The sequence below is a fragment of the Protobothrops mucrosquamatus genome, unplaced genomic scaffold, assembly GCF_001527695.2.
Source record: "Protobothrops mucrosquamatus isolate PMUCROS unplaced genomic scaffold, P.Mucros_1.0 scaffold3229, whole genome shotgun sequence".
In the NCBI taxonomy this organism is placed as follows: Eukaryota; Metazoa; Chordata; class Lepidosauria; order Squamata; family Viperidae; genus Protobothrops; species Protobothrops mucrosquamatus.
This window is the reverse complement of record NW_015389226.1, coordinates 129276-150694: the sequence shown is the minus strand read 5'-3', so window position 1 is coordinate 150694 and position 21419 is coordinate 129276. Positions and strand designations below refer to the sequence as shown.

Genomic DNA, 21419 nt, shown 5'->3' with positions numbered 1-21419 from the left:
TGTTGTATTTGATTCTGTGCAGTAGGGAAACAGTCAAATAAACAGCAAAGCATCCTATGATGGAAAAGTTTTAGTTTGGCATTAAAATTTTCTATGAAGTCTACACATTTCTAATGTTTTATGTCCTTCATGTAAAACATTCATCCCAAATATATTCAAAAATTTTAAAATAAGAATAATGGAAAGTGCCACTATCATAAACTTCCACTTTTGGATGCAAGAGAAAGATTAATTTGATATTTATATTATTTTAAAATAATTGTGCTATTCTGAATGCTCTTTTGATATGAAAATGTATATTTTCCATCAGTACTTAATTAACATGTTTTATGTGCAGATTTAATAAGAAGCCAAAGAGAGGAATTCAGTATCTACAAGAACAAGGAATGCTTGGTATTACTTCTGAAGATATTGCCCAGTTCTTGCATCAAGAAGAAAGATTAGACTCTGTAAGAAAACTAGTCCATTTTCAATAAAATCACCTTTATAAACCTAATTACCATTATTTGATCTAGACTAACAAGTAATTTTAGATTCCAATTATTGGCTTATTCCTATAATTCAAAGACTTTATGCAGATATACTCCAGGTGACTACTTATTCCAAGGGAGTTGTGACAGAACAAATTGAAGCAGTTGCCCTCTATGCTAAATGTCCCCTGCTTTGAAACCTCTTCTGAATTATAAAAGCATCCCGCCGTATAGAAAAAAGGGCTTATTGGCTGTACGGAACATGCACTTGTTCTCTGTTTTAAGAGATTCCTTATGAATAAAACTTACCTCTTTTTATTGTTTAACAAATCTCTGTCCCCTTTCTAGGTACCTGTTCCAGAAAATACTGAACCTTTAAGAAGAAGAGATAGCAATCACTCTCTTGAAAGCGGAGAATATTAACTAGGATTAGCCACAATGCTCTTTTTGATACTACTCTGTTTCTTAAATCAGAATTCATGCCTGTAATTAACTGAAGAAATACAGGTAGTCCTTGACTTACAACAATGATTGATCAAAATTTCTGTTACTAAGACAGTTAAGTGAGTTTTGCCCCATTTTATGACCTTTGTTGTCACAGTTGTTAAGTGGATTGCTGCAGTTGTTACATTAGTAACATGGCTGTTAAGTGAATCTGGCTTCCCCATTGACTTTGCTTGTCAGAAGGTGGCAAAAAGTGATCACATAACCCCAGGACACTGCAATCGTCCTAAATATATGCCAATTGCTAAGTGTCTGAACTTTGATCACGTGACCACTGGGATGCTGCAGTAGTCATTAAGTATGAAAAACAGTCATAAGTTATTTTTTCCAGTGTCGTTGTAACTTCAAACGGTCACTAAACAAATGTTTGTAAGTCAAGGACTGCCTGTAATATAGAACCTGAATGGTCTAAGATTTATATATTCTATATTTGAAACAGAAAATCATGATAGTAATTTGTTTTAATATTTATTTATTTGTCTGTCCTATCTATTGTATGTATGTGTATCACAGTTTTGGAAGCCCTCGCACTGAACGAATGGAGTAATATGTTCCTTCTTTTGGATGTAGGGAATTTAGTGTTTTTCTTTCATTTTAGACTCAAGTTGGAGAATTTCTAGGAGACAATGATAAATTTAACAAAGAAGTTATGTATGCTTATGTGGATCAGCATGACTTTTCTGCGAAGGATTTTGTTTCTGCTCTGCGTATGTTTTTGGAAGGCTTCCGTCTTCCAGGAGAAGCTCAAAAAATTGATAGATTAATGGAGAAATTTGCTGCTAGATACTTGGAATGTAATCAAGGGTGAGCATTTTTGTCTATTTTTTTTAAACCAGATAATGGGAAAAATGTTTCTTAAAACCAGATAATGGGAAAAAATGTTTTTTCTCTCTCTCTCTCTTTCTGCACCTATTATTTACAGGCAAACTCTATTCGCTAGTGCAGACACTGCATATGTCTTGGCTTATTCAATTATTATGTTGACAACAGATCTCCATAGCCCACAGGTATGTTTCATAAATCTCTTAAAATGCCTTTAAATGAAGAATTAAATGTACAGACATTTCAGTTACTATTCTTTTCTTTTCCCTTGGTCATTAATGCTGCCTTTAGATAATATTTCTGTTATGTCTTATCCCATTTTTGCCCCTCCCTTAATTGGTGCACATTTTCAGTAACAAATAATCTCTGCTGAAGTTTCAGGTCTATTTTCTATATGTTCAATTACCTGTGCTTGCCATTATTTTTATCTACAAATCCTAAGCAGATTGTCAAAAAGAGGAAATTAGGTAGAAAATAGCTGAAAACTCCATTCTAGCTGTTCCTAAAAGAAGAATTAATTAATTTGGTGTCTAGATAAACAGATGCTCGCATAGTATTTATGTATTCATTACACTTCTATATTGTCCAGTAACCTCTTGTGCAGTTCATAAAGTACAAGGTGCATATCCCAAAATTCCTAAATAATTAAAATATGTAAAAGAGCAAAATCCAAGTAAAATGAACAGAGAGGACACCAAAATTGCCAAGATCTAAAAAGCATAAAATGTTTTTAAAATTGAAAGAATAAAAAAAAATGAAAGAAAAATGAAGTATTCAACTAGTATCAAAAAGATCACAACAGGATTGCAAAGCAAATATCTGGGAGCAGGAATTCTTAAACATGACCATCAGGAAAAAAAATCCTCACTGACAGTTTCACTAACACTTTTTATCCAGATTGAATCAGAATCTCTTTAAATACAATCTAGAAATATACTAACTGTATAGCCACATTCATTGTAACGTAGATAATGAGGCTAAAAATACGGCATGATGTGGTAAATAAAAATAATACTGAAATGTGTAGATTAGCTACCCTTTTCTTTAGATAAGATTCATCTAAAACTTGATTTATCTTTTCACCAGATTCTGATTAGTATTCATGAATTCTAATTTAATAAAAAAATGTCTCTCACCTATAATACTGGAATGTTACTCCTAACTTTTAGGTAAAGAATAAAATGACCAAAGAACAATACATTAAGATGAACAGAGGTATCAATGATAGTAAGGATCTCCCTGAAGAATATCTGTCAGCTATTTATAATGAAATAGCAGGAAAGAAGATCTCAATGAAGGAAACAAAAGAACTAACAATACCCACAAAAACAAGTAAACAAAGTAAGTATCTGCAGAAGACTATTATTCACAGGATAATTGTTGGTTCTTTCTGTTTTCTTTTTGATAGCTGTAATCTAATAAAACTCTAAAGATGCATATTCTTATATCATGCAAATATATGCTAAATGTATTGATCAACTATATCTCTTTTACTTTGTAGTTTATGGAGACAATTTAAATACACACTTATTTCAGCTTTCAGATAGATATTAGTGTATACATTCAACATAATAGCGAAATGTCTTAGTTTTGATCTTTAAACCTAATTTAGATATTTAATTGCAGAGACAAAGGTATGTTTTAAATACTTGATCTTTTGTTACATTAAATTTGAGACAATTCATATTGCAAACACTGGCTTTTTATTTGCATGTTAAAATAGAAAAATTTGGATAGATGGTTTCTAGAGAAATGCACAATTTTGTTAGAGTTACAAATTTGTCCTTCATTCATTTATCAAGAACTGTATGTTTTGTAATAAGTGTGTAATGAGCATAGTTTTAAATGTTTGGCTGAAATACATATAGGATATCTAATTTTTTTCCAGAGGGAATATTTAGAAAACCACATCCCCTTTAAGTTTTTTTAAAGTTATTACAAGTAGTTCTCAGTTTATGATGGCAATTGGGACTGGACTTGCCATTGCTAAGTGCTCAGTTGTAAGTTCAATGTCATGTGACCGCACCATTTAGAGAAGGTAGTGGTGGCGATCTGATTGCTATTGTTAAGGAAACACCATGTAGGTTATTAAGTGAGGAACTTATGTGACCAGATTTTCTGACTTCCTGATGGCTTCCCAAATGACCTTTGGTGTGAGAAGCCAAAAGGGAACATCAAAAATAGCAATCATGCTACCATGGCTTGGTGCAACATTGTAATCACGAACCAGGAGCCCAGATCATGATCAAGAGACTGCAGGGATGCTGTGATGATTGGAACTCTGATGACTTTAATCTCATCCAGAAACTAACTGGCAGCCAATCCAGTAGTAGTAATCTTACATGGGCAAACCTTGATATACTGATAACTACTTAAGCCACTGCATGTTGTATCAATTGAAGTCTCCACATATTCAAGAACAGCTTCTTTGATTATTGATAACATGAATAGCTACCAAAAGAATGTTACATAAAAATTCAAATAGCAAAATATTTAATGTAGTTTATGACAAAAGATTATCTTTAAAGTATTTGGATGTGAATATTCTTTGTGATGTGGATGGTGAATAATTTCATTAGAATAATTTGCTTACAGATGTAGCTAGTGAAAAGCAGAGAAGACTACTTTATAATTTAGAAATGGAGCAAATGGCTAAAACAGCTAAAGCTTTGATGGAAGCAGTAAGCCATGTTCAGGCTCCTTTTACAAGTGCAACACACTTGGAACATGTAAGGCCCATGTTCAAGGTAAATGTTTTCAAGTTTCTCATTCTTGCATGTTTCATATGGGGAAGTCAACATTTAGTTTCAAATCATCTGAAGAATAGATCTTTTTGGCTTCTTAATCACTTTTCTAATAATGTTAGTATTACAATTTCAGGCAAATCAAAATGTGTTAACAGTATTATAAAGTTAGATAATATGAGTTAGATTGTATTTTTTAATAATATGAGTTAGAGAAGCTTACATTTTTATTGACCTTATCATTCATACAAACACACAGACAGACTCATGTGCACAGATATATGAATCTCTAAGCATGTGCACTGGATGAGACGTTCTCATCATGGCCTGGCTAAGGGCTCATTACTTCTCTAAATCTTTTTCATATTACTAAATTGGTTTTGATTATGAAATAGTAAGTTTGGGAACAAAATTTCATCTGTTAACATAATTCATTACTTAGAAATGTCCTCTACCTATTGTAATGGTAAGGATACTCATCACTACTCTAAGCTTTTGAGCACGTGTTGATTTTTCTTGTCATTCAATCACTTCCAGCTTCCAATTCACTGTAAAAATTCACCAGGAAAACAAGTGTCAGTCATTCTAGTAGTGATGAAAGAGATATTTTATGCCTCAAAAGAGTGACAACTTGTGTAATAAGATATAATAAAACCCTAACACTCTACTTTTTTATTTGAGTCAGTAAACCTTTTTCTTATATACAGTAGATGAAAATAACTCATTTGTTATATGAAGGTCACTAGCAGCTAGTTTATTTTACAGAATCCTTTTAGGAATTCAATGAATGAGAGACCTCACATAATCACCATTAACTTCTGTGAATAAGAGTATATATCAATAGCCATCTCACTATTCTCTTTTGCGGTAAATAGCATAATGCTTAGCCCAGAAAAAGAATAAGAAATAGTAAGTCAAATAAATAAAAACCGAAAATATGGCTGAATAAAATATATATTAAAAGTGAAAGAAAGTACAAATTATGTCATTTCATACTTAGCTTTATATATATATTGTTGAAAATTAAAATGTGACATACCATTTTTTAAATTCTGTATTTTAGTTAGCCTGGACACCATTCCTAGCTGCATTTAGTGTGGGTTTGCAAGATTGTGATGACACAGAAGTTGCCTCTCTTTGCCTGGAAGGAATTCGATGTGCAATCAGGATAGCATGCATTTTCAGTATCCAGGTAATACTAAATATTAAAATTTCATAGAACAAGTATTGGTTCTAAGAATAGTAAGCAGCATTAAAAGTAATTTTGCAAATTGAAAGCAATCTTTAATTTCCAACTTCAAATAAATTACGTGTACCAACTTCAGAGTAATAACATAGTTAAATTTAGGCAACAGCATAATTCTGTATTGTTTGCACTTATTAAAATAACTATATTCCTCATAATAGACCAAATGGAAAGTGGTGTTTGAAACTTAATTTTGAAATTAATTCAAGTTTTCTTACATTTTTACTAAAGGAAAAAATGTCCTGTTAAAACATATTACTGTTTATTTTATTAGCTGTAAAAAAATTAAAATTGTTATTTTAATAAGTACACAATAAATGCGCATTATATTTTTTAAAGAATTGCTCAGATACAGGTTTTGAAGAAGCTTATTTTCCTTATAATCTGATGTAAGTGAAAACATATGGGGGCGTGGGGGCTCAGCGGTTAAAGCCACTGAGCTTATTTGAGACCTGAGCACCATGAGATAGCTCCCATTACTTGCCCCAGCCCCTGCCAACCTGGAAATTCAAAAGCATGCGAATGCGAGTAGATAAATAGGTACCACTTTGATTGGAAGGGAAAAGTGTTCTCTGAACCTTGGCATACAATGATGCCAGCCACATGACCACGAAAGCGTCTCCAGACAATGCTGGCTCCCTCAGCTAAGAAACGGAGATGAACACAGCCCCCTAAAGTTAGACACGACTGGACAGGGGTCTACTTACCTTCTAAGTGAAATCATACCAGCATTGTATGGATGCACAGAATTTCACCTTTTGTGACCTGACAAGCAAAGTCAATAGGGAAATCAGATTCACTTAACAACCATGGTTCTAATTTAGTAACTTCAGTGATTCACTTAACAGCTGTGGCATGAAAGGTGATAAAACGGGGCAAAACTCACTTAGCAACTGTTTTGCTTAGCAACAGAAATTTTGGGTTCAGTTGTGATCATGACACAAGTACTATCTATAATGCATTTGAGTATAATAAGCGAGCAGCCAGTTTTAGTTCATCCATTTTTCTTAATTTGATTGCTTTAGTATTTATTTTCATTTCTATGTGTGCAGAACTATTATATTTAAAAGTTATAACATGGAATAAATACTATCAAACAGAAACAGATTATTTCTTTCTTCCTATAGCTTGAGAGGGATGCTTATGTCCAAGCACTAGCAAGATTTACTTTACTTACTGTGAGTTCTGGTATTACTGAAATGAAGCAGAAGAATATTGATACAATTAAAACACTAATTACTGTGGCTCATACGGATGGAAATTATTTGGGAAATTCTTGGCACGAGGTAGATTATCTTTTCAAATATATATATATATATAATAATTGAAATTATGTAATATTCAATACATCTATTGTAAAATTTAAATTACATAAAATTAATTAAATTACATAAGATTACACTACTGTCATAGGTTTGTTTAATATTGCATATTGGAGAGCAAACTCCAAAAGGAAACTGGATGGTTAACTACAGCTAATCCTTGTTTATTGACTATTTGTTTAGCAAATTATTCAAAGTTATGACAATGCTGAAAAAAGAGACCTTGAGATTCCATGCAAAACAGTACCCCCTCAGTCACATGACTCCAATCTAGACACTTGGAATCTGTTTCACACTTATGATATTTCCAGCATCACATCATTGTCGTTTGCAACCTTCCCTGCTGCCTTCTTACTAGCAAAGTCAGTGGGGAAGCTGGCCGGGAAGGTCGCAGGTGGCTCCAGTAAGTTTGTCACACTCTCTTTGGCCTGACAACAGCCACCCTGACCCTGCTGCTCTTGCATTGCACCTCACAGGCCACTCAACCATTTCTTCACCCCCCAGCAGCCCCACCACACTTGTGGGCCACTCTCATATGCCTGCCTGGCAACAGCCAACCCAGGCCCCAACGTGCTCACATTGAGCCTTGCAAGCCATTCACAGACCCTCCCCTGCTCAGCAACAGCTAATCTTGGCCCTGCCATTCTTATACCATGCCTTACCTGCCTGCCAGCCTGCTTGAAAACCACCTGGGACTCAGTTAATTACTTGCGATCCTCATTTAATGAAGGCAGTAGAGGTTGCCAGGATTACCATCGCTAAACAATAAGGTCATGTGACATCACACTTTATGACCACATAACTCAGCAACAGAAATTTTGGTTCCAGGTACCGTTGTTAACTGAGAACTACCTATAATGGTTTTAGGTTGTAGTAAAATTATTTCTAAAATATGGGCCTTTGTGGATTGTTTAGTTAATTGTAGCATTCTTTTCTTAATTCAAGATTTTGAAATGCATCAGCCAGCTTGAACTAGCACAATTAATAGGTACTGGAGTAAAACCACGTTACATATCTGGGACTGTGAGAGGCCGAGAAGGTTCATTTATAGGAACAAAGGATCAGGCTTCTGATGAATTTGCAAGCCTGGGACTTGGTACGTATTGTAAATACTAATTATTGAGTGGAACAATTCCTTTAACAACATAATACCTATTTTTGACATAAATATGTCAGTGCATTTTCTTTGAAAGAATAAAAGGTGGAAAAATTATGATACTTAAAAATGTATGTTTTTAATCTCTAAATAGCTTTATTTATTGACATCTTATTTTAGTTCTATACCTGGAGGGAAATATTGCTAGAATCTCCATGTCTAGGTCTTATTTAGAAAAGGGTGAATAGGAGCCAGTTTATATATACTAGTTCAAAAATGACAAGTCCTTTGCATGTACAGTTTAGCTTTAATCCACTAAAGTAATTCAACAGCTGATACTATTAGGAAATACTGAGGAAAAATTGATCAAACAAAATGTTCAGGTAAAAATTATTTGGGATTATGTAGGAACATCTCCATAATATGAAAAGTGTTTGGTAAAAGAAATGTACATATCTCATGAAGAAATCATTTTTAGACATAGATGGAATAACTGCATGTTTTTATTCTCCTCTGCTGTTAAATTACATTATATAGTCCCAAGCACCAAGCACATTATCAACTTCTAACAAACTGCCTAAGGTCATGTTTTAGATTCTTATGCATCAACCTTGGACGAAGTTCCCTGTTTGCAGGCTGAAAATTTCCTCAACCCAAGCGCTGTATTTCACAGAAAACTTTAATATATTGCTGGGAGTTTCAATGCTGATTAGAATTGTTTATCCTATAAAACTTCATAGCATAGCGGGTCCCTGTATCACTGCAAAGGACAGAAGATCTTTAATTAGTGTGGGTGATGACTAGCATAATTCCCCTTACTTATGACAACTAGTTGCATTGGTATAAAACATAATTTTGTTATTCTGATTCTATTATTGTTTGCTCTTGTAACTAAGGGTATTCTTCACCTAGATCAGGGTTAGGCAACCTTGGCTCTTGTATGACTCGTGGACTTCAACTCCCAGAATTCCTGAGCCAGCCATGCTGAGGGAAGAAGGAGAGGTTTCCAAGCTGAGCCATGCTGGCTCAGGAATTCTGGGAGTTGAAGTCCACGAGTCATAAAAGAGCCAAGGCTGCCTATCCCTGACCTAGATAGATCAGCAGTGGAAATACCATTGTTTGTTAGAGTGCAAAAAACTGTATCATTGATCAGTCTACTTATTTTTCATCAGTGACTCATTTCTTCTGCTCTGCTAGTGTTTAATTTTTAAATAATGATAAATTAGATGGAAATAAGTTCAATATAACCTTTTAGTCTCTATTCATAATAATAATAATAATTTAATTTATACCCCGCCCTTCTCCTCACCGGACTCAGGGCGGCTAACAGCCTTATAAAACCACAATACAATACATATCTATATTAAAACCAAATTAAAAGAAAATATTTGAAAAGTATAGCGAGGTAGCTGCATCTAGCAGTTAATAGACAATATGGGATTAATGTGCATCTTCAGATGCATCGTCTCTTTGGTAAACAATTTTTGGGTAGCAGTCATTTTGTCAATGCTATTTTAGTAACGTTAGTAAACATACCTTTAATTATTTACAGAGTCATTTTTTTCTCTCACAATCCATATTCTTTTTTTGATGTGTTTTATAGTTGGAGGAAATATGGACTGGAAGCAGATTGCAAGTATTCAAGAATCTATTGGAGAAACTAGTTCACAAAGTGTTGTTGTTGCTGTAGACAGGTAATTTATCTAGTATCAGAACTTGCTATCTAGAAAATAGTATTCTTTATTCAGCATAGTCATTTTTATAAAGCATTGTAAAAAAATTAAAAGGAAAGGAAAATTAAGCCATTTGGGTGGTTTATGTTTGCATGCTTATGAAAATGGGAAATGAAAATGTTCTTATCTCTTCATGTTTCTTTTAACTCCATACCTATTTTCAGAGATAGAAACTGTAATATTCGCTTCATATTTACTGGTGGAACTCTTTTGTAACCTAATTTGTACTAAAGAAAACATGTCACAAAAAATATTGCACAATTTTGTTTTATTTGGCAGAATATTTACAGGATCTATCAGACTAGATGGAAATGCTATTGGTAAGTATTAGTTTAGATATGGGGAAACATAAATTCTGTAATAAAAAATGATTTAATTGACATTTTGAGAATAATAGTAAGTAGATTGTGTTTGGATTTAACAGTGGATTTTGTCAGATGGCTTTGTGCTGTTTCTATGGATGAATTGTTGTCTGCAACTCATCCCCGGATGTTCAGCCTACAAAAAATAGTAGAGATTTCTTACTATAACATGGGACGAATAAGGCTACAGTGGTCTAGAATATGGGAAGTTATTGGAGATCATTTCAATAAGGTATGTCAGAGTTTATTATATATTAGTTATCCTTATTTTTATTACCTTTTAATTGACCCTCAGATCTAACAAATATAACCAAAAATGAAGCTAACCAGGAAATATAAATAATCAAAACATACTATCTTCATAGGAGTCCATCCACACTAGTAGTCTGAGCCCACTGGAACAGAAAGATGTTTAGTGTCCTACAAGAGCTAAGCAGAGTTGGAGGCTCTGCACCTCATGAAAATTGTTCTGTGACATGGGCTTGCCATCAAAAAAGAGCACCCACCCTCTTCAGTTCATATAGGGTAGAGATCTTCAGTATTAGGCTGTACCTGTACAGGCTATCTCAAATTGGGAGAAACAACTTTATATATAAGAAAACAAACACTTTCAGTTGGGCATACAATCGTATTGGCAATCAGTGTGCCAAGTGTAGCATCCATATTATGCTAACCCTTCCTGTCCCTTTTAGGATGTGGGTTGCTACATTGTGAACTGCAATTACATACTGAAATTTCAGACAGCAAAAAAATTATTCTACTAAACATTGTTGCTAGAAAGAAATACTAAACATTGTGATATTTTAAATAATTTTGTAGTGTTTTCTTCAAATGTAGATTTAACATGTAGGTTGTTTTTTGTTATAGTAGGTTTTTATAGATAACATTGTATATCATTGTGCTTTCTAAATTTGACTTTGCTAGGTTGGCTGTAATCTCAATGAAGATGTAGCTATTTTTGCCGTAGATTCCTTAAGGCAATTATCAATGAAGTTCTTAGAAAAGGGGGAACTTGCTAATTTCCGATTCCAAAAGGATTTCTTAAGACCATTTGAACACATCATGAAGAGAAATAGGTATTTAAAATCATTCTGGAATTTAAACACATGGAATTGAATCATATTTTTTTTCTTTTTTGTGATACTATTATAATTCTTGATGTATTTGATTCAATATATTGTACAGTACTAATTAAAATGATTTATTGTTTAGTTAACTTGGAATACTGAAAATAAAAAAGGAAGAAATAATCTATCACCTTCCAGCTCTATTCTGTTATGTTATGTTATGTTATGTTATATTCCTATACTAATTAAATTTAAGATATTTATATTAGAAGCACATTTGACTTTTTTCATACAAAAGTAGAAAAAAACAAGTTGCTGCAGATTACATCGAAGTATTAGAATTAAGTCAGTTTTAACCAGTAAATGTATTTATTTGTGAAATTTATTTTAGATCACCAACCATTCGTGATATGGTTGTCCGTTGCATAGCCCAGATGGTAAATTCCCAAGCAGCCAATATACGATCAGGCTGGAAGAACATTTTCTCAGTTTTTCATTTGGCTGCATCTGATCAGGACGAAAGTATAGTGGAACTGGCATTTCAGACTACTGGCCACATTGTCAGTGAGTACTAATATATAATTTATAGAATATTCCCAAGAGTTATAATATTTTATTGGGTTTTTTTTAGCTTTAGAGCCAGTTTGGTGTTCTGATTAAGGCACATGGCTAGAAACTGGGATCATGGATTCTTCCACTGCCTTAGGCTCCTTGGACCAATCATTCTCTCTCATCCCTAGGAAGAAGGCAATGGCAAACTATTTCCAAAATTTATTTATTTATTGGATTTTTATCCCGTCTTTATTACTTTATAAGTAACTCAGGCAAGGAACATATATAACAGTCCTCTTTTTCCCCACAACAACAATCCAATGAGGTGGGATGGGCTGAGGTCTTGCTAAGAATAATGCAAAGACTTGTCCAGGCAGTAGCTAAGAGTCAATGCTGACTCAAAAGCACAATAATAATTTTTAGTTTTACTGGAACTTAAAAATAATATTTATGTTTATTGATATTTGACTTCTTACATTTATTTCAAATGCTATCAATATATCATTATCTTGCTGTAGTAGTGATTACATCTTGCTTTAAAAATGAACATTTAGAACATTACACGTGTTTTTTCTTTTAGCAATTGTGTTTGAAAAACATTTCCCAGCAACCATAGATTCCTTCCAGGATGCAGTGAAATGCTTGTCTGAATTTGCATGCAATGCAGCTTTTCCTGACACAAGTATGGAAGCTATTCGCCTTATTCGCCATTGTGCAAAATACGTATCAGAAAGACCTCAGGTACAGTTTGTTCTGTGTCAGAATATTATTTACATGTGTCAGACATTGATTACATTCTGTACTGAAAACTAAATTTCAGCAAATTATAAAATGGCATATGTGTTTTAATTCTCCCTGAAAGAATAAAATCTGTTTTGAAAACTTCCATTATGTAAACTTCTAATTTTTTTCTTAATTTGTTAATCTGATCCATCATACTTCTATGTTTAGAAATAGACTTCTTGTGCGTAAAGTTTAGACCATGTTGTCTATCCACATAGAAATGCTACAACTAAAGAGAACTAATGTTATAAACTTGTCTTTATTTTTAAAGGCTTTCAGAGAATACACTAGTGATGATATGAATGTCGCTCCAGAAGACAGGGTGTGGGTGAGAGGCTGGTTTCCAATTCTCTTTGAGCTGTCCTGTATTATCAATAGATGCAAATTAGATGTAAGAACCAGGTAACAATCCATATTTGTCATTCGACATTATAAAGTGTATATTTTAGTTGTAAGCTCTTAGAAAGCGCTAGATGAGAGATATTGTTATCGCCACATTTGTTAAAACTAATCTGACTGTCAGCAAGAGACCGCATCTTGCAAAGAAACAAAATAATGGGAATACATGCCAAATTTATTAGATTTTTATCTCGCCTTTATTTATGAGTAACTCAAGGTGGTGGGCACGCCTAACACTCCTTTCTCCTTATATTTTCCCTACAATAACACTGATAATCATAATCGTTCACGTATTTGCTTTAAGGGCATTTTTACTTTAGTATATTGTTGGAACTCTATTGAATATCTGAGGGAGAGAGAGAGAGAGAGAGAGAGAGAGAGAGAGAGAGAGAGAGAGAGAGGAAGAGAAATGTGTGGATGAGAATTTAGTATTTAATTTTGTTACTATATATGATACGCAGGTCTGGCTGTCTAGCTGTTTATATAAAAAAGCCTTATCTTTAAATTTAAATCTAAACCTAAATTATGCAATAGTACTTTAAAACTAGGGTTGGTAGCAAACAACACATTGAACAAGATAATATAATCAGACTGCCGGAGAATCATTAAGGTATATTTCATAATTTAATCTAAAAAGCTAAATTTCTGAAGCAGCATGTTCTCATTTATGTGGCATTTAAGCAGCAATGTAAGCAACTCAAACCAAAATACAAGTAGTACATTATGAAGTGGACAGTAATTGGGATTTGAGAAACCCACTACTAAAACTTAATCAACCCATGATTATAAACTTTCATTCTCTTTCCAATTCCCTTTGCACATAATATTTTAGAATAGAAATGTTGCCAACTCAGCAATAACCTATGTGTAGTGAGAGAATAGATCCAATTCTCAAAATTGTCTGCCCACGCAGAAAGTTATAGTTGACTGTCTTAGACAAAGATATATGCATCCAAATTCATAAGAACTATATATAATAATCACTTTACTAGAAGTCTGATAATTATGATAGAAAATGCTTGAATGATTGTGTAGTTTCTATGAGTATATTAACTACTAATATTTTTATGGATTGCATACAAGAATCCAATATATTGTTCTAACTTTCATTAGAGAAAGTTTCATATATGGCCTGAATTTTATATTGAATGAAGCAGTCTTGGCCACATAAAATGCTTCTATCAGGCTTTTGAGATTTTGAGCTTCTTCCTTTTTTGTAATTGTTGTTTCTAAAAGGTTATATAGAGTTGTTTACAGGGAGTCCTTGACTTATGACTGTAAAATATTACCTGTAAGGTATTTGCCTATCTATTCTGAGTGTATCAGTTTATGTTTAACGATAATTTAAAAGTAAGAGCTGAAAGATCTAGTTGGTAATTCTTAACATTCATTTTTATTTCAGAGGTTTAACAGTTATGTTTGAAATAATGAAAACATATGGTCACACATATGAAAAGCATTGGTGGCAGGATTTATTTCGGATAGTCTTCCGAATATTTGACAATATGAAGTTACCAGAACAACAAACAGAGGTAAAAATAACCTGAGAGTAATTCATATTTTACTACTGTTACATCTTTATGTTCAGATTGCATTTTATACCCATAAGCTATATAATATCCATTTTTTAATTCTACTTCATGCTATTTTTATTGGCATGCTTTATATAAAGTCTTTTCTGCATAATGAACAATTTTGAGTACATAGTCATGTACTAAAGCTTTTTGTAGATTAAATTGTTATAGGAATGATCACTTTCTTACATTGTGTTAATCCTTGTGCAATTACTGTTTCCTTCTATTATGTTGCAACTCATGCAAGCAACTTAGATATTTTTAAGAATATCAGGCAAAAGGAATCATCAGGATCTTTTAACACCTCTTTTAGCATCAGAAGACTTTAAAAGGAAGTGAAGGATAAAGACGGACCAGGTTAACAAATACCAGTGGTGAAGAGATGTTGACTTTTATTGTTAGGCCATGTCAGTTAAAAGTTGACTAAAGTGTTGAGTTGGAATTTGATAAAAATGATATTTTGAAGAGATACTTAAAATGCCCTCTTGATTGTTTTCATAAATGTAGTATGATATTTTACAATTGGATGATTATTATTTGGCAAAACATCCATGTGTAATTATCCCTTTGTAATAGCTGTGCATTTAATAGAAATTATAATTTACATTAAGTTAAAATTAAAATTTGAAACTGTACTAGCAAAATTATCTCTATATGAGGTTGATCATTCCAATTAAGTCTGAAGCTTCATAACTGCTTATGTTTTTCTTTGAACCAAAAATATCCTGAAAGTATACAGTGTTAGAAAATACTAACTGGCTCACACTTCCCTGCTTTGTCTACCAATTTAACAGCAAAGTTGCTATGGTGGTGTTGAATAAAATTTTCACCTTAGGTTCAGAGTGCTTCATTGCTTTGCATATTTTAAGTGATATCTAATAACCTAAATGATATTAAAATTCCAAATGAATAATTAGCACATTTTCAAAGAATATATAATTACACAGGGGCAAATGAAAAACATTTTTATAGTTCTTTGGAGATAGTAGTCACCTAAAATCGGTGGTTAAAAATGTAAAAGGAAGGTGCCTTGTTCTCATAATTTCTTTTATGTTCCTGTTATATTACATGAAGATCCTCTTTGGCCTTCTCTAACCTCTTCTCAGCAATCTGTTTAGGCTTCTATTACAGAGTTGTTGTTTTTAATATTCTCCAAGTTTCCTGAAGGACTTTGATGCTCCTGGCTGCTTTTCAATGTAATTAATACAATTATTATTGAGAAGGTCTCTCTCTGCTTTTTTCCCTAGAAAGCGGAGTGGATGACAACAACTTGCAATCATGCACTTTATGCAATTTGTGATGTATTCACACAGTATTTAGAAGTACTTAGTGATGTTCTTTTGGATGATATATTTGCTCAGCTGTACTGGTGTGTTCAGCAAGGTAAGATTGCATCAAGTTGTCACAGACAATGCTTGCAGTTTATTCTGTATACTATGAACAAGCTAATGCTTTGTTTGCATTTCAGACAATGAACAACTGGCACGGTCTGGTACAAACTGTTTAGAGAATGTTGTCATTCTGAATGGGGAAAAGTTTACCCTTGAGATCTGGGATAAGACTTGCAACTGTATGTTGGATATCTTCAAAACCACTATTCCCCATGCGTAAGATATTTTTCCTTTTGTAAATATTTGGGAGAAAGTCTGCAAACAAATTCATATGTATGAAATATTGAACATGCATTAGCTGTGCTTGTCTTGATATAATGAGCATACATGTATTTATTTTATGTGACATTTATATAGCCTTTATATTGGGTTTAGTCACACAGAAGAATCTTGGAATTCTTATCCCTATCTGTCAGATCCTTAACTAATTCGTACTCAGAGCAGGTCTAATCCCTATTATTTTTTTAGAATAATAAAGATGGTTTGGACTTCTCTTCTGCTTTTTCTTAGTTAGCTGAACTGAATTTGTTCAGATATGTTTAGTGACTGGTGACCTTCTATAATATTATTGCCTAATAAACTAATTAAGAACTTTCATTCCTAAATGGCTTCTGCTAATTGAGGAGCATTAACATTTCCAAATCTAATGGTCATGCTTTTTTCCTCCTTTGCTAAAAGAAATTGTAAATTAAGGAAAAGAGGTGAAAATATGTGCTCTATTTACTTATAACCCAGGAAAGTTTTTTTAATATAAATTTTGGATCCCTTTTTGTTGAGAACACTACTATAGATTTCTAATTGTTTTTAATCGTAAAACGTTGAGATATTTCTGTTTTAGAATTAAAGTTGCATTCTCTTTTTAAGGCTTTTAACTTGGCGGCCAGTGGGAGGAGATACTGCTCCTCCATCTCCATCTCCTGGAAGAGAGAAACAGTTGGTATGTTTGAAAATAAAAATGTCAGGGAAAATATTTTGATATACTCCTTTTCCTCCCTATTTAAAAGTAATATTGGAAAAGATCACATGTTGGGATACCATCATGCAGAATAAAGAGAGATATGTAGCATTGTATGTTCTATGTGACATAGATTTCATACTTAAAAAAAGAAGAAAATAACCTATATCTCAAACCGTGAGAGGGATGTCATATAAATGTAATAAATAAATAAATTTACCAGGTTAGAAGACAGTCCCTTACAGTATTGTGCCAACTATGTCATGTTATTGTAAAAAATAAATCAAAACTGAAATCAATTATATTGCTTAACTTCCTTGCAATTAACCTGTTTACTTAGCTCTGTTTTGCTCACTAAAATAGGCTCATTATTATTATTATTTATTTATAGGTTGTTGTAAAATTCTCAGTTCCAGGGGAAAAAAAATCCCCTTTCACTTTCTCCACTGCACACATTCCACGGGTGCCTTAAATTTACCTGACAGGCTATTCCAATCTTCCAGAGCTAAGTGGGAATCTGTACAAATGGAAGGCCCAAAAAGATTTGTTCCATTAGCACTTGTTGCTTTGGCAAATGGATAATAAATATCTTTTACATATATTTTAATTAAATGTATAATTACACATTTCATGGTGTTCTGTAATTACCAAATCAATTAACCAAAAATCCTAGTTCAAAGCAAATTCATTAAAGTGCTTCTAAGAAGTTTATTTCTTTGCCAAATCTATATGAGATAATTTTTGTCTTTTACTTTCAGGATGCCATATCACAAAAATCTGTAGATATTCATGATTCTGTGCAACCAAAATCTTTAGATAGACGTCAGTTTCAACCTATTGTAGGGATGCCTACAAATGAGGAGGTCAGCAAAAACAAACCTATAGCAAGTAAGAAGAAATGTTTCTAAACAGTTATTTGATAATCTGCATTTGTTTCTATGTTTGTGGATTTTTCCTTCTGACAGCTTGCTGTCAGAAATAACTTTTGAAATTCTATAAGCATTGAGAATGAATGAACATTACAAAAAGAGTTTGGCTTTCTTAGGGCGTACTCTCTTATTTTAAATGCCTTAGTAACCTAATTGCTAAGATTCCTGGAAGTTAAGAAAAAAATCTCACCTGTGATGTTCTTTACATTTCTAATTGTGGGTGTACATTCCTTCCTGGTTTGCGATTGCTTCCCATTTTCAGGTTTTTAGAAAAGTTACTAAAATAAAAAATTCCCTGTCTTCTAAGTTCTTTTCAGTGGTTTATTGTTTTCAATCTTTTGTACATTTTTGTATTGCTTTAAAAAGTTCTGAAAAAAGGTCATATAACTGTTAAAAGTAATACAGCACACTTTCATAAGAATTTGGAATGGCTTTGAAGCCATTCAGTTTTTACAATTACAACTACATTTAGAAAGTTGAGTTGATTTATTGCTGGGTGAACTGTGGCATAACTAAAATCACGGCAAAACTATGTTTCTTTTTCCTAGAGTCACTGCAATTCTGCAGAAATTATAAACCATTTGTTCTCCTTTGGGTAGGAACTCTTACCGCCCTACACTCCCATATTTCATCATAAAGCTGCCATGGTATTATTTTCAACAGTTTGAGGTTGGCAGAAGACAGTTATGTGCTGGAGAGTAGAAACTATGGTATGGAAGTGACCTACGATAAATATTCCAAACTTCTCTCAGCACCTTTTGCACCTGGGCCATGCTTATTTAAAATGACAATGTGCTGTCATTCCCCAAAAGAATGTTACACCTTTAGATGACACACTTTTAAACTTTATTTTAGATATTTTAATGTTAAACTATTTTTGAACTTAAATTTGCAGCTGAAATTTAACACAATTCAGTTTGTTTGTACAGCTTTGATGTTTAATTAAACAATACATTTCTATGATATTTGTGTTAAAGATACAGTACAGATGGACAGTATTTAACTCTTCAGAAATTATTGGCTTGCATTTCAGTAATCTTTCACTATCTTTTGTGGCTTGGGCTCCTGGGATTTTGTGTTCAACAACACTTAAAGTCTTTATATTAATTATTAATTTTACAAGTATAGATATTTTATATACATAATTTAGGGTAATACATTTGGCAAATGTATTAGTATATATTCAAGTAATTTGGCAGACAGTAGAAAGTTTCTAACACTTACACATAGATCTTTAGTAGTTTGCATGATTGTTTCAGTTACCAAATTTATTTTACTTTTTTCTTGTTTTAAAAGAATTTCCAGATCAGAAACTGTTTGGTGCGCTGTTAATCAAATGTGTGGTACAACTGGAACTTATTCAAACAATAGACAACATTGTATTTTTCCCAGCAACCAGCAAAAAAGAAGATGCTGAGAATCTAGCTGCAGCACAGGTAAGGAAAGTCCACTAGCATGCATATTCATATAAGTGTTTTCTTCTAGTTTTGAGTCAAATGCTCTGTTTCATAAATTTTGTAATTTCTGGAGGAAAATTTCTGGATTTCTAAACATTTCAATAAGCTTCCAGAATAAATTATGATAACAGAAAAATTGGATTGAATCATAACATCAACCCTGGCCTTTTGTAATTGAGTGCCAGGGTTTGGATGCAAATATTTCAAATTTAGTCTACGTTGTGTTATCACAAAGTATGTTTTGTTGTTTGTTTTCTTAACTCCCAAAGATCCTTTAAACACTTCTTATTTAGATGCCAAAAAAAATAGATACCGAAAGTTAAATTTAGTTTCTTGCTTCTTCTGTAAACCTTTTGAATGCATCTTATTAATTAATTATTCTCTATGTAATCAGTTACATAGAGAATAGCTTTTAGATACAAACAAGCTTCACATCTGATGCAAATTTCCTTAATGTTTCCATGTGCCTTTCTCTTAAATAATTTGGAAGGTAATGGTACAGATTTTTAGGGGAAAAAACATATGATTCGCCTCATCAACTGTGGCTACATAAGTAGCAGCTGCTCATGGATAGTGGCTGCTACTGAAGGATGCTGTTTTCTTGTCCTTTGGATATGGGTAATCATTAAGTAACAATATACAATGTGCACAATTATTAGGCAAGTGAGTATTTTGACCATATCATCATTTTCATGCATATTTTCCACCTCCAAGCTGTATAAACCTGAATGTTTAGTGGATTCAGGTGATGTGTATTTATGTAATGAGGGGGAGAGTGGCTTAAGGAGATCAACACCTTATATCAAGGTATGCCTAATTATTAGGCAGCTTCTTTTCCTCAGGCAAATTGAGCCAAAAAGATTTAACTTGCATCAACTTATGTCCTAATGTAATTAGCCAATGTCATAAATTCAGTTAACTAATATTTGAGATTTATTTATTATTATGATATCTTGATGAAATCAGTTTGTTCTCAATAGCTGGAAACCTTATTGAGATTCATTGTGAGACCCAAATATAACTAAAATAAAACTTAATATTTCCTTCCTTCCTTCCTTCCTTCCTTCCTTCCTTCCTTCCAGAGGGATGCAGTAGACTTTAATGTTCATGTGGACACACAAGATCAAGGAATGTATCGTTTTTTAACATCACAGCAGCTTTTCAAACTGCTGGATTGTTTATTAGAATCTCATAAATTTGCTAAGGCTTTCAATTCAAATAATGAGCAAAGAACTGCACTTTGGAAAGCAGGTAAGTCTTTCTTGCCAATTGTAAGGACTTTCAGTGATGAACATTGCAGAAAAATACTGTTTGGGTAGTCCTCAGGTCACGACAGCAATTGTGACTGGATTTTCCATCACTAAGTAGTTGTTGTAAAGCTTAGCAATGGCTGTCCCGTAGTCCTAGTTGCCATTATTACCCCAGAACCATGCAATTTGCTATATGGGAAGAGATGAGAGCCCAGGCAAGTGGGCTGCATATGAGAGCTACAGAAAAGCAGGAGTTCCCACAAGCAGGTGCAAGCAGAAAGTACAAAGCATAGGTTGGTGAAAAAGTGGCAGAAATGATTTCCAACTTCCTGTTGGCTTCTGTCAATATGGAAATCGTAATCATGTGACTATAGCTTTCTGCAACATTGTAATTATAAACTGGGCACTGAGGAAACAGCTGACAATCACATGATTCCAGGAACACTACAATGACTAAAATTTGGAGGACTGATGGTAAATCCCCCTCATTTACGTCATCATAACTTTGAACAATAGCTAAACAAATGGTTTTAAATTGAGGTCTACCTGTACAGTAATGTATTTTAATGTGGCATACTAAAATTATAGATAAAAAAGATAACAATGCCTTTAGCTTCAAGTTGTGTACTGATAACAGAAACATTAAATCATGTCTTTTAATGTTTGTAACCCAATTTTTTTGTACTGAAATTTTAAAGGAATATGAATTCTGGATTTGCCTTTGTTATTCACTCATCATTTCAATGACTATGATTCAGTAATT

General features: G+C 33.1%; 1 protein-coding gene across 1 annotated transcript in view; it reads left to right on the top strand.

Moving 5' to 3' along the window:
- The window catches only part of ARFGEF1 (ADP ribosylation factor guanine nucleotide exchange factor 1), a 54694-nt gene that overhangs the window by 27793 nt on the left and 5482 nt on the right, over positions 1-21419 (top strand). The window contains exons 15-36 of the mRNA XM_015826674.1: positions 338-449; positions 1573-1778; positions 1897-1981; positions 2966-3137; positions 4392-4543; positions 5604-5732; positions 6914-7072; positions 8054-8204; positions 9808-9898; positions 10217-10257; positions 10362-10531; positions 11224-11375; positions 11758-11930; positions 12499-12659; positions 12973-13103; positions 14503-14632; positions 15922-16057; positions 16143-16281; positions 16930-17002; positions 17779-17908; positions 19246-19385; positions 20489-20657. Coding sequence (XP_015682160.1) covers positions 338-449; positions 1573-1778; positions 1897-1981; positions 2966-3137; positions 4392-4543; positions 5604-5732; positions 6914-7072; positions 8054-8204; positions 9808-9898; positions 10217-10257; positions 10362-10531; positions 11224-11375; positions 11758-11930; positions 12499-12659; positions 12973-13103; positions 14503-14632; positions 15922-16057; positions 16143-16281; positions 16930-17002; positions 17779-17908; positions 19246-19385; positions 20489-20657 — 3002 coding nt within the window. The remainder of the gene's footprint in view (positions 1-337; positions 450-1572; positions 1779-1896; positions 1982-2965; positions 3138-4391; positions 4544-5603; positions 5733-6913; positions 7073-8053; positions 8205-9807; positions 9899-10216; positions 10258-10361; positions 10532-11223; positions 11376-11757; positions 11931-12498; positions 12660-12972; positions 13104-14502; positions 14633-15921; positions 16058-16142; positions 16282-16929; positions 17003-17778; positions 17909-19245; positions 19386-20488; positions 20658-21419) is intronic.